Source organism: Lithobates pipiens, unplaced genomic scaffold (assembly GCF_037356315.1).
Source record: "Lithobates pipiens isolate NorthernLeopardFrog02 unplaced genomic scaffold, aLitPip1_a1.2 Scaffold_18, whole genome shotgun sequence".
Lineage (NCBI taxonomy): Eukaryota > Metazoa > Chordata > Amphibia > Anura > Ranidae > Lithobates > Lithobates pipiens.
Genome location: NW_027507758.1, coordinates 441899112 through 441912930, shown reverse-complemented (window position 1 = coordinate 441912930; position 13819 = coordinate 441899112). Strand labels below are relative to the sequence as shown.

The following is a 13819-nucleotide window of genomic DNA, read 5'->3' as shown; positions in this document are numbered from 1 at the left end:
CACAAAATGCAATTTGTAAATGAAGGTGTTTATTATTAAAGGTGAAAAAAAATCCAAACCATCATGGCCCTGTGTGAAAAAGTGATTGCCCCCCTTGTTAAAACATACTATAACTGTGGTTGTCCACACCTGAGTTCAATTTCTCTAGCCACACCCAGGCCTGATTATTGCCACACCTGTTCACAATCAAGGCATCACTTAAATAGGAGCTGCTTGACACAGTAAGGTCCACCAGAAGATCCTTAAAAGCTACACATCATGCCAAGACCCAAAGAAATTCAGGAACAATTGAGAAAGAAAGTAATTGAGATCTATCAGTCTGGAAAGGGTTATAAAGCCATTTCCAAAGCTTTGGGAATCCAGCGAACCACAGTGAGAGCCATTATCCACAAAGGGCGACATGGAACAGTGGTGAACCTTCCCAGGAGTGGCCGGCCGCCCAAAATTACCCCAAGAGCGCAGCGACGACTCATCAAGGGGGGAAAAAAAGACCCCACAACAACGTCCAAGGAACTGCAGGCCTCACTTGCCTCAGTTAAGGTCAGCGTTCATGCCTCCACCATCAGGAAAAGACTGGGCAAAAATGGCCTGCATGGCAGAGTTCCAAGGAGAAAACCACTGCTGAGCAAAAAGAACATCAAAGCTCGTCTCAATTTCTCCACAACACATCTTGATGATCCCCAAGACTTTTGGGACAACATTCTGTGGACCGATGAGACAAAAGTGGAACTCTTTGGAAGGTGTGTGTCCAAGTATATCTGGCGTAGAAGGAACACTGCATTTCATAAAAAGAACATTATACCAACAGTAAAATATGGTGGTGGTAGTGTGATGGTCTGGGGCTGTTTTGCTGCTTCAGGACCTGGAAGACTTGCCGTGATAAAAGGAACTATGAATTCTGCTGTCTACCAAGAGATCCTGAAGGAGAATGTCCGACCATCTGTTCGTGTACTCAAGCTGAAACAAACTTGGGTTCTGCAGCAGGACAATGATCCTAAACACACCAGCAAGTCCACCACCGAATGGCTGAAGAAAAACAAAATGAAGACTTTGGAGTGGCCTAGCCAAAGTCCTGACCTGAATCCTATTGAGATGTTGTGGTATGACCTTAAAAAGGCCGTTCATGCTCGAAAACCCTCTAATGTAACTGAATTAGGACAATTCTGCAAAGATGAGTGGGCCAAAATTCCTCCAGGACGCTGTAAAAGCCTCATTGCACGTTATCGCAAACGCTTGGTTGCAGTTGTTGCTGCTAAGGGTGGCCCAACCAGTTATTAGGTTTAGGGGGCAATCACTTTTTCACACAGGGCCATGATGGTTTGGATTTTTTTTCACCTTTAATAATAAACACCTTCATTTACAAATTGCATTTTGTGTTTACTTGTGTTATCCTTGACTATTGTTTAAATTGGTTTGATGTTCCGAAACACTTAAGTGTGACAAACATGCAAAGGAACAGGAAATGAGGAAGGGGGCAAACACTTTTTCACACCACTGTACTGCTATGCGCCTTGTATGTTATGTGTTGCTATGTGCCATGTCTTCTGTTTTTTTTAAAAACGTGTGCTTCTATGTGCCACGTCTAGTGTGTTTGGTATGGTGTTGTGCTTCCATGTACCTTGTAGTGTACTAGGTATAGTTTATGCTGTTATATGCCATGTCATGTTTGGTGTGTACTGCTACATGCCACATCTAGTGTGCTGGGTATGGTGTGTCATACTGTGTCCACTGTGCTGTATATGCTGTGTGATGCTGTATGCTTTGTAGGTGCCCTATCCAGTATACAGGTAATAAAAATGTATTATTCAATGTAATTTTACAATCACTAGGAGTTGGTAAAGCATCTGCATGGGCAGTCATTTAGCTTATATAGCCAAATAAGCTAGGCTAACACAACAGCCTTATCAGAGTGTTACCCAGGGCCGTTTTTAAGGCAGGGCAAAAGGGGCAGCTGCCCTGGGCCCTGTCATTGTTGTGGGGCCCAAGGCAGCTGCCTCATACTTGCCAATGTTCCCAGTTTAAATTCCCTCATCCCTTGAGGTTTACTCCTGTGCTGTGTCCCCATATCTCAGTGTGAAGTGCTGCTACTAATGCTGCCCAGCTCTGCCCTATTGTTGTGTACAGATGACTCACCTGCAGACCCTGTGTTTACATGTAAATTACCGGCATTCATATGTAAACGGTGGAAGCATTCATATGTAAATAACAACAGCCAGTGGCATTCATATGTATATCATGCCCTCAGAGGTCATGTCCACAGTAATCTCTAGCAACCAATCAACAAGCAGAAATCATGTGCTGTAACCTCTAGCAACCAGTCAGTGAGCGGTAATGATACACTGTAACCTCTGGCAACCAATCCCAATAGCTGCCTGATCTGATTCAGTAAACTGATTTTGAGTCTAACTGCTATTTATTATATGTCTCAGAGCAGGCGGAGAGCAAAACTGCATAGTGGGGGGGGGGGGGCAAAGTTTTGCCCAGGGTCCAATCAGTAGTAAAGACGGCCCTGGTGTTACCTCCAATTCTGCATGCACTACTGTGCTTAGAAATCACATAATCTGCAGTATACAGTAAAACCTTGGATTGTGAGCATAAATTATTCCAAAAACATGCTTTTAATCTAAAGCACTTGTATATCAAAGCAAATTTCCTTATAAGAAATAATGGAAACACAAATTATTTGTTCCACAACCATTTATTCATAGGTCCTTCAGTTTATAGTCCATATAAAAAGATTACAGCGATGTGACCAGGTTGTATAACCATAAACTGTCCATCCACAAATGGAAGCCTCCACAAGGGGATTAGAAGCAAAATCCATAAGGAGCTACAGAGTATAAAGGAGACGAGAGGTGCCTCTTTGTGTAGAAATATGGTTACATTTAATGAAGGTACAACATTTGGCAACTCACATGGTTGATGATTAATAGAGGCACATCCAAAGTATGCAGGCATCCGGGGTAAAGCTGTCCACATAGATGGTCCTCTGCACAGCGCCGCCTCCCACTGCTGTCAGTCTGCAGTCGTGACTGGGAAGACTACTCTGCAGTAGAGAGATTGAAGCGCTTGTGGAGCACAGCGTGGAAGAGACGATTACAACGGCGGTGAGGAGGATGGTCTATGTGGACAGCTTTACCCCGGATGCCTGCATACTTAGATGTGCCTGCTTTAATCATCAACCATGTGACTTGCTAAATGTTGTACCTACATTAAATGTAACCATGTTGCTACACTTAGAGGCGCCTCTCTTCTCTTTTATACTCAGTTGTGACATGACACTACTTGTATATCAAGACATCGCTTGTATATTAAGTCAAAATGTATTTAAAAATGTTGCTTGTGTTGCAAACCACTCTCAAATCAAGGTTTTACTGTATATACATTTTATTCATAGATTACATTTTATTTTTTTCATTTAAACACATAAAAAAATAATAATAACAGAACACATTTAATATACTAAATAACCTATATAATACATGGCTGTGCTTTACTTTAACATGACTTATATATGTGTATTATTGTGTTTCAGCCCTTTCCACATGGGTATACAATGTATGGCACCCAGGTGCCAGTGCAGCAGCATCAAAGTGGCAATATATTACTTTCACCTAGTTATAATCCACGGACCAATGCCACTGCTCTTCCAAGCTCTGACCTAGTAGAACGACTACGACAGATGCAGCAACAGCCCAGTGGATACTTGCAACAGCAGGGAGCCACCTATATACAGTCCATGGCAAGTAATCAACGGTAAGATCCCACTGGAATTTTACCAAAGTGTATTACAAGTAAACTGATAGGCAGAACAGTCATTTTCCTAATATTTACTGATGAGTTTTGGTGTCCCTAAAGCTTGTAGGCCTGCTATGAGAAAAATTGGAAGGACTATGATTGTTGGCCTTCTTCTGGAAATACTAGCTGCCTGGCTGTTATCCTGAATGTCTGGCTTCAGAACTTTTTAAGACCCCCAAAGCTGGTCATACTGTATATGGCTTGAAATTTGGCCAGTCCAGCAAGCATATGACCTGAGGAGGAAGGTTCCCCTTTTCCCTGTAAAGACGCACTCTGTTAAAAGTGTTGGTGCTTCTTGGGCCTTTCAGCATCAGGCAATGCTTTCAGCTGTTCTTCTGCTCACACGTTTGCTAAGTTTTCATAGGTGTATGTTCAGGCATCAGTGGATGCTGGCTTTGGTCTGAAAGTTAATGGCCATGTAAGGGCCATTAACTTGTCTTGTTAGGGGATGTTTTGTTGTGTTGCCCTTTCCTCATGGGATTGCTTTTGGACATCCCAGTGGTCTAAGCAATAAAAGATGGTATCTGGCCCTCAGTAAAACAGCTCACTTCACCTTATAGTTCATGATATATTCATGGGACAGCAAGGGAATGAAACTTCAGGAGTAAACATCAATCCTGCAGCTCCTCCAACAGATCAGTGAGTGATCCGGCCAGTAACATCCAAAGGAAACAGAGTAGCAGGCGTCGTGAATAAAAATTTGCAACACTTTATTTGTAAACAATTGTATCTACAGGGAGGTAGACTGTATTAGGCTAAGTTCACACTGGCATTAAAAGCAGGTATTTGAGAGGCAATAAAAACACCCCTCAAATGTCTGAGCAAATGATACAATGGACAGTACACAGTGCTGTTCACACGATCAAAACATGAAGTGTTAGCATGGCGTCCCTTCAAATTTGAAGCTTCGTGTTGAGTCAGAAGGCATTTGAAGCCTTTCAACACCTCCCATTCAAGTCTATTGTAACGCTTTGCAAACGCTCTGGCAGGCAGTTGTGGTGTGGTTACGTGGTGTCAAGATTAATTTACTTCCTGTAATGGAATAGGCGTTTGTGAAGCGGTTTTAAGGCACCTTAATGCTAATCAAACGCTTCAAAACTGCCTATAGGGTGTTTGGGGAGCATTTTTAACTTGTCATTAATGCTTGTAAAATGCCAGTCTAAAGCACACACTAAAGTTCTTTAACACAAGTCTAATACCCATACTAACGCTATAGGAGCATTTGTTTAGCATTAGATTAGATGTAGTCAAGTCTGAACAAGCCCTTAGGTCCACCATCATCTGGCTGGTATTGTGCTTAATCCTGGACATACTAACCACATCAATCCTTTTGTCCAATCTTGCAATGTTGACACATCATCTCCCTGCACGATGAACTTAATACAGTCAACATCCTGTAAATGATACTCTTCTTTACAAATAAAGTGTTGCAAGTTTTTAATCCCTGCACACTGCTACTCTGTTAATTTTGCTTCCCAATGGTCTAAGAATACCATTCCTATGTGCTGCATCTATGTACAATCAAGAACACAGGATTTTTTTATTTACCTGGGAAATTATTTTCTTGAATTACATCACAGGGCAACTGACTCTTCTGTCTATGATCCCACCTACAGTGGGGAATATAATAATTTGATACCCTGCAGTTTTTGTAACTTCGCCCACTTACAAAGAAATTAAGGGTCTATAATTTTTATCATAGGTGTATTTTAAATGATATAAATGTTATAAATTGAGTTGCAGTTCAGCGAGTAAAATAAGTATTTGATCTCCAAGCAAAATATGACTTAGTACGTGGAAAAACCTTTGTTGTCAAGCACAGAGGTCAGACGTTTCTTGTAATTAGTTACCAGGTTTGCACACATCTCAGGAGGGATTTTGGTCTACTCTTCTATACAGATCTTTTCTAAATCCTTAAGGTTTCTTGGCTGTTGCTTGGCAACTTGAAGTTTCAGCTCCCTCCATAAATTATCTATAGGATTAAGGTCTGGAGACCGGCTAGGCCACTCCATGACCTTAATGTGCTTCTTCTTGAGTCACTTCTTTGTTGCCTTGGTGGTGTGTTTTGGGTCATTGTCATGTTGGAAGACCCATCCATGACCCATCTTCAGTGTTCTGGCTGAGGGAAGAAGTTTCTCATCCAAGATTTTACAATACGTGGCCCTGTCCATTGACCCCTTAATGCAACAAAGTCGGCCTGTACCTTCAGCAGAGAAACAGCCCCAAAGCATAATGTTTCCACCTCTGTGCTTGACTGTGGGGATGGTGTTCTTAGGGATATAGTCAGCATTTTACTTCCTCCAAACACGGCAAGTCGAGTTAATGCCAAAGGGCTCCGTTTTGGTCTCATCTGACCACAAGCACTTTTTCCCAATCCTTCTCTAAATCATTTAGATGTTCAGTGGCAAACTTCAGACAGGCCTGTACATGTGCCTTCTTGAGGAGGTGGACCTTGCAGGCGCTGCAGGATTTCAATCCATTGTGGCTTATTATGTTACCAATGGTTTGTTTGGTGATTGTGGTTCCAACTGCCTTGATATCATTCGCAAGCCCCTCCTGTGTAGTTCTGGGATGATCCGTCATTTTGTTAATCCTTACCCCATGAGGCGAAATCTTGCATGGAGCTCCAGACTGAGGGCAATTTATGGTTATATTTCATTTCTTCCATTTGTGAATAATCGTTACAAAAGTTGTCTCCTTCTCACCAAACTTCTTGCTTATATTCTTGTAGCCCATTCCAGCCTTGTGCAGGTCTACAATCTTGTCCCTGACGTTCTTTGACAGCTCTTTGGTCCTGCCCATGATTGTGAGGTTTGAATGGAAGAAAGAGATTCTGTGGACAGGTGTCTTTTATACACATAATGAGTGGTCATTAGGAGCACCTTCTTAAATTGACAGGACTAATCTGTGTACCACATGAGCACATACTGAAGACAGTCTGTGGAAGCCAGAATTATTGCTGGTTGGTAGGGCATCAAATAATTATTTAACATTTGTATCGTGTTTCTGGATTTTTAGTTGACATTCTGTCTCTATCATTTAAAATACATCTATGATAAAAAAAAGTATAGACCCTTAATTTCTTTGTAAGTGGGGAAACTTAGTAAATCTGCAGGGGATCAAATAATTATTTTCCCCACTGTATATTGTTTGCTAACTAAAGCGAGAATGGGAGCAGTTATGAAGGGTTGGGTTTTAGCTTTGCTATGTGTCCAATTACGAATACAATGGTCTAAGAATACAATTCTCGTGTGTTGTGATGTACTTTAAGAAAAGGATTTTACAGGTAAGTCAAAAATTCTGTATTTTAATGTAACAAGGTAATGCAAATGGCAGTGATTATGTGTACAACACCACCAAACAGCTTTCAACTGTCAGTATTAATAAACTTATTTATGATTTCTGAAGGTGTCTGAAAGGTTTATTTTGGTCTCATGCTGACCATACACTATACGAAAAATCGGGCAAACCCAATTTTGAAAAACGAACGTTCGGCCGTGAGCGCAAATGATGCAGCCACCATGTAATGACCGAAAAATGGTTCAGTGGACATAAATAAATTAATTTTATCTTCGTTTTTTTACATATACCTAGTGTAGACAGTTCGGACGGGAAACACATTAACCTTTCAATTTATCGTTCGTTTGGCAGAAAATTTCCAAACTTGTCCTTTGTTTTTTCGGCTCAAAAAGTCCAAACAATTATCGATTTTGTGCTTATTAACTGGTCGAAAAAACAAACGAATGGTCTAATAGCTGAATATCGGCCGATTTTTCGTATAGTGTATGGTCAGCATTAGACTATCCAGGGGTTATCTTTGTAAAGTGCTGGTTTCCTCACTACAGGTGTGCTTTAACTCATTCTTGTAGAACCAAAATTTATTTTAGAATCTGTTTAGGAATTTGGAAGTTAATGTTAGTAGACCTGTTTTATTCATTAAGATAGCATAGTCTAGAGGCAAACGAGGTGTAGACATTCCTCCTGATTTCAGCTCAGAAAGTGTGAGTGACAGCTGTTTTGCAAATGGCTTAAGTTAGTCTCTCAAGGCATGTTACATGCTTAGGCACAGGAACTGTGCTGGAAGCTTCAACAATATTAACCTTCACATGTTTTTCTCATCCAGGTTTACTCATCCAGCTTTGCAGAATGCTTTGGTTGGAGGAGGTCTTGAGCAAGGAACCACCCAAGTCCCTCACACGAACATTAACTCAGTGCAACTTAATCAAGAGCAAGCTAGACAAAGACAGCAGCAAATGCGCCAGCAAAGGCTTGTACAGGTAGAAAGAACAGACTGTTAACACATTAAGAGTTCCCAATAAGTCACCCAGCACTGCCAGCAAAAATCGCAGCTTCGTTAAATCCATCTGTTTGAAACATTAATGTTTAATGTAAATCTTTTGTACTCAGTTTTTTACTTGGCATTTTTATACAGTCTAAAATGAAATATCTACATTGAACTTGTTTATTAAGGGGTACAAATTCTTGAAGAGCACACATACTGTATATTTTACAGTTAACAAATTACAAAGTTGGTTATATACAGTAGCCAAATGAATGACTGGTGAGAAACTGAATAGAAATACATAGCTTGGAAAGGGGGACACCTTTTAACAAATAACATTTAGCCAGTGGACACAGCTTTGCCACCCCCCTGGTCACATAGCCCACAACGTGTTAAAGTGCAAGAATACTCACTTAAACCATGTAAGGCTTTTTACTATCACTTTTCCTTTATATTAACATTTAAAAGTAGCAGTACAGTAATCTGTGGGATGGATGAAATGTTTAATGCCATATAAAACTTTTACAGTTAACTAGTATACGTATTTATATAGATCTCTAACTTATATCAATCATTGCGATTTGCACTTTCGATTTCATTGTGGCTTGCATCTTCGTTTAACAGAAGTTTATGCAAGTTGCAATGAAATCAGCAGAAAATAGTGTGGGAAAAGTTTTCAACGTCACTGCGACACAAGGAGCGGCAATTTTAACGGTTCAATTGTCGACAATGGGGTGTGACTTGTCATGCGATTTGGAACTGTCAAGTCAAATGACAAATCACACTGGTGTCAACAGGGAGTAAAAGAGGGACATTTAGAGAGAAAAGAAAAATAGAGGTGTTTTATTCCAAAGAGGGACATTAACTCAGATGAGGGACAGTTGAGAAAAATTCAACCCCAATTCCAAAAAAGTTGGGATGCTGTGTAAAATCTACATAAAAACAGAATGCAACGATTCGCAAATCCCATAGATTATATTCTGTGAATTGTAATTCCTTCTTTCATGAAAAATGTCAATTAAATAAGAATGAAAACATATCAAATGTCTAAACTGAGAAATGTACCATTTAAGGAAAAAAAATAAGGTCATTTTGCAATTGATGACAGAAACGTGTTTCAAAAAGAGTTGGGACAGGGCCATGTTTACCAAGGTACAACATCTACTCATGTTTTAACAACACCCTGTAATCATCTGGGAACTGAGGAGACCAGTTGCTGGAGTTTTGGGAGAGGAACCTTGTACCTTTCTTGCCTGATAGACGATTCTAACTGCTCAACAGCTATTTGTTGTTAGCACCACTTTGACAGCTTTTTTTTTTTTGCCCTGTCCCAACTTTTTTCAGTCGTGTTAATGCCATCAATTTCAAAATTACCTTATTTGTTTCTTAAAAATGGTGCATTTTTTCAGTTTAAGCATTTGCTATGTTTTTTATTTTCTTTTGTGAATTAAATATGGATCATGAGATTTGCAAATCACTGCATTCTATTTTTATGTAGATTTTACACAGCGTCCGAATTTTTTTGTACAGTATATATTTCTCTATCATCCATTAGGTTCTCAGTTGATGATAATTAAGCAAACTAAGATTATACTGATGTCTACAAAAGAAATGGATACTAGGCACATCCAAGACCAAAGACCAGACACTGGGGGTGATTTAGTAAGAAGAAGGCACTGCACCAGTTCATACATTAATTGGTGTGCCAGAAAAGTCATTAATCGAATGTGCGAAACGGCTCACATTGAAGCACAAATAGCGATAAGATATACCCGCATATGTAAACTGCAACTGTCACTAGGGTAACTGCAGTTTTCTCATTGATAATAGCAAACGCCCAATACAATTGGTTAATTTCACCTCATTGGATGTGTCTTGTTAGGCAATTAGTAGGTGTGCTCAGTTAATTCTTCTAATATATCTTAGAAATGTGTTTTTTTTTTATTTTTTTATTTTTTATTTTTTTACCCAAATCTTTCAATACATTAAATAGAACAGAGAAGTGTTTCTAAACCCAATAAATTATTTTTTTCAGATCTTGATCTTTAAAGGTGACCATACACTATAATCAGTTAGAACTTAAAGAAATCAGATTTTAGTGCAAAAAACCTGTTTGATCTCCTATAATTTGAATTAATTATTTAAGTACTTCTTCCTATTACCTATTTTGCCTAAATATCTAGTTGTACAGAGATCGGCTATTCAGATTGCAAAGTGCATGACCATCTTAAGTGGCAAATTTGGAATGTATACGTGCCATGACCCACTTGTATTTTCCAAACGATATTTCTTGGGCATTATACTGTACAAGGCACATGAAAAAACACCTTTTTTTTCCAAGACATGCTAGAGTGACCAGGAATCTTCAAACTATGGCTCTCCAGCTGTTGCGGAACTGCACATCCCATGAGGCATTGTAAAAATCTGGCATTCACAGACATGACTAGGCATGACAGACCCCTATGCTAGACCATTATTATGCCTCCAGAATTGGGAGTGTGGCATCTACCCAACTTCTCTCTGCTGGTGGACACAAGAACCTACAGTTATAGAAATATAGATATATATACATACACACTGAAGCAGGAAGCAATATACATTGGCCCGGAAGAGAATCTGTACACAGGAAGTAGGTGTGTGTTTTGAGGCCAAATCATTTCAATATACACACATGACCCACACAAACACCACCCCATGTAAAAATAAATAAAAAATTATCTTAATTTGTAATTAAGGATCATCTCTTCCTCAGACAACACTGATCGGGGCATGGTGGTGGGAAAAAATTAGCAGCAGTACAAGCAACTTCCTGGAGAGGCGTGATGTAATTCCTGTGTGCTGGTCACCGCTTCCGGGAACCAGATATGCGCCACGGGTACATACCTCCATGCACACAGCAGTTGCACATCTAGCTGCAGGAACCCAATTTTTATGGAAATTGATAGTAAAGCAGATTCAGATTGCCAGGACTGGACTGACAAATGTTTCTAGTAAAAGTCAACTGGTGTTTTCTATTAAACAAGGTCTAAATGGGCCATTGACATGCATCACTGTTGAACTTAGGAATTTGTCTTTGCAAAGTTAAACTTAATGAAATCCTTTCTTATTTTTGCTTGGGGATAGAGTTCAGAAGGATTAGACGTTTTGTCAGTTTTTTGGGATGTCTACACACCCAGTTAGGGTGAAGACACCTCACAAATTTTGTCAGTTTCTCCTTCAAATGTATTCACTTCCTGTCACATAGCCAAACAGGAAGTGAGGGTAAAACCATATCAATTTCTTTCCTTGGGGACACACAGGTCAATTTAAATAGTTTCCCCATTAGGTAAATTGTACGCTAGCATTTTGCTGTGTATACCCCAAATTATTAGGTATCTTGGACTTTGGGGTTTATTTACTAAAAGCAAATCCACTTTGCACTACAAGTGCATTTGGAAGTGCAGTTGCTGGAGATCCGAGGGGGACATGCAAGGAAAATAAAAAAACAACATCTTTGCTTCTACGTGATTGGATGACAAAATCACCAGTGCTTCCCCTCAGATTTACAGCAAGTACACTTGAATTGCAGAGTGGATTTGCCGTTAACCACTTGCCTACCAGGCACTAACACCCCCTTCCTGCCCAAGCCATTTTTCAGCTTTCAGCGCTGTTGTACTTTGAATGATAATTGCACGATCATGCTACACAAGAAAATTATAAAAAAAAATTATTTGGGTATAATTTTCTTCACACAAATAGAGCTTTCTTTTAGTGGTATTTAATCACTTCTGGGTTTTTTATTTTTTACAAAAAAAAGACCAAAAATTTTGGGGAAAAAAAAGTTTTTTTACTTTTTTCTGTCAGGAAATTTTGTAACAAAGTAATTTTTCGCCTTGACTGATGTAAGCTGATGAGGCAACCCTGATGGGCACTGGCTGAACTGTTGGGCATTGATGAGGTGGCACGTATGGGCACTGATGAGGCAGCAATTATGGGCACTGATGAGGAGGCACTAATATGCCACACTTATGGGCACTGATATGTGGCACTGATATGTGTCACTGATGGGCATTGATAGGCGGCACTGATGGGCATTAATAGGCGGCACTGGTGGGCACTGATAGGTGGTAGTGGCGGGCACTGATAGGCAGCACTGGTGGGCATGGATAGGTGGTACAGATGGGCACTAATGGGCATAGATGGGTGGCATTTTGAGGAAGATTTTGCAAAATAATGGCGCACAGACAATAAAATCTAAATTAAAGTAACAACCTACAAACAACAAACATTGACAACATCAAAAATATTTCACTGAAAAATATCCCCCCCCCCCCAAATTTTTTTTAAGCTAAACAGTAAAAATGACCTGCTCTAAAACACATCTGTTTTGCAAAGACATAACAAACAAAATACACACACATGCCGATACTAAGCATTTGCACGAGTATCAGTACTCGTGCAAATGCTCCAAAACCTGAAACCAATACTTTCAGGCTCATTTCTGTCAGCTGACAGTGGCATTCCCCCCACTAACAGCTGAAATGTAAAAAAAAAAAGCCAGCAATTATCAGTTAAGGAGAGGGACCACCACGTCCTTAATGGATGACTCATTTAGCTCTCAGTGGGGTTTCCCTGTTGATAGCTGAAGTGTAATCTGAAGTTCCTGGCAATTGGAGCTGTCAAAAAAAAAAAAAGGAGCCAGTCAATGTTTATCAACAACATTGTTCAGCTGCTCAGCCGAAAGATAAGAAGAAACATTTTCTTTTTGTATCTTACTGTTTTTCTTCATCTACAGATGAAAGGGATGAACTTTGATCTGCAGATGAAGTCAGTTTAACCAGTTCTGGACACCCGCTGCACATTTATTGTGGCAGGGTGGTCTGGCTGCGCGAAAGAACGTGCCTGTACGTTGTGGCTTCTTTCATGTCTGAGGTGCGCACTCGCACCACTGGCGACCCGCTCCCACTGTAGTTGGACACAGCAGAAGCTCATTGACAGGACAGGCAGAAGGTCCATAAAGACATGGATGAGTGAATTTCGGGTGGAGGAACTTGACTGGGCTGCACAGAGTCCTGACCTCAAGCTGATAGAACACCTTTGAGAGGTATTAGAGCGGAGACTGCAGCTGTTATAGTTGATAAGGGTGGGCAACTCAATATTGAGCCTTACGGACCAAAACTGGGATTCCCTGAAAGTTAATGTGCGTGTAAAGGCAGGCACCCCAATACTTTTGACAATAGTCTTTTCAAATCTTTGTACCGTTGCTGGTTTTGGGGACATTGATAGGGAGGGCTCTAAAGTAATAGAGAAGTTTTGGGATGATTGACATTTTAATTGCACAGATTCTTCCCAGGAAGGAAATATGATGGGTGGACCATCTCTTAAGTAGGGAGCTAATATGGGATAGGATTATGTCTAAGGCTTGACATTTGGTTTGTATCTGTTGAGTCAGTTCACTGGAAGGTGAATAGCTTAACTTTTTATATAGCTGCTCAAGATCTCTAGTCAGGCACTTGATTTCTGTAAGTCTTTCTCTGTTTTTGGCTGCCACTATACTAATCAAATGATCTCAGCACAGCTTTGTGGGCTGACCAAAGTGAGGTAGGAGGAGTCTCTTCAGTAGAGTTTTCTTTAAAATAGTTCTCTATGTGGGTAGAAATTTGTTGAATGTTTGAAGGGTCAGATAGCAGAGAGTCATTCAAGCGCCAGTTGAATGGTTTTGGGGACATTCCTACATGGGATGTGACAAAAGAGGCTATA

The 13819-nt window shown here is 40.1% G+C and overlaps 1 protein-coding gene across 3 annotated transcripts in view; it reads left to right on the top strand.

The window, feature by feature from the left end:
* Positions 1-13819, top strand: part of MED12L (mediator complex subunit 12L) — a 740921-nt gene that overhangs the window by 676262 nt on the left and 50840 nt on the right. For 2 of the 3 annotated variants that reach the window (XM_077488156.1, XM_077488155.1), the window contains 2 exons: positions 3536-3756; positions 7922-8075. The exons of the other annotated variant lie outside the window; for it this stretch is intronic. In XM_077488156.1, the coding sequence (XP_077344282.1) occupies positions 3536-3756; positions 7922-8075 (375 nt within the window). The remainder of the gene's footprint in view (positions 1-3535; positions 3757-7921; positions 8076-13819) is intronic. 3 annotated transcript variants of the gene reach the window in all.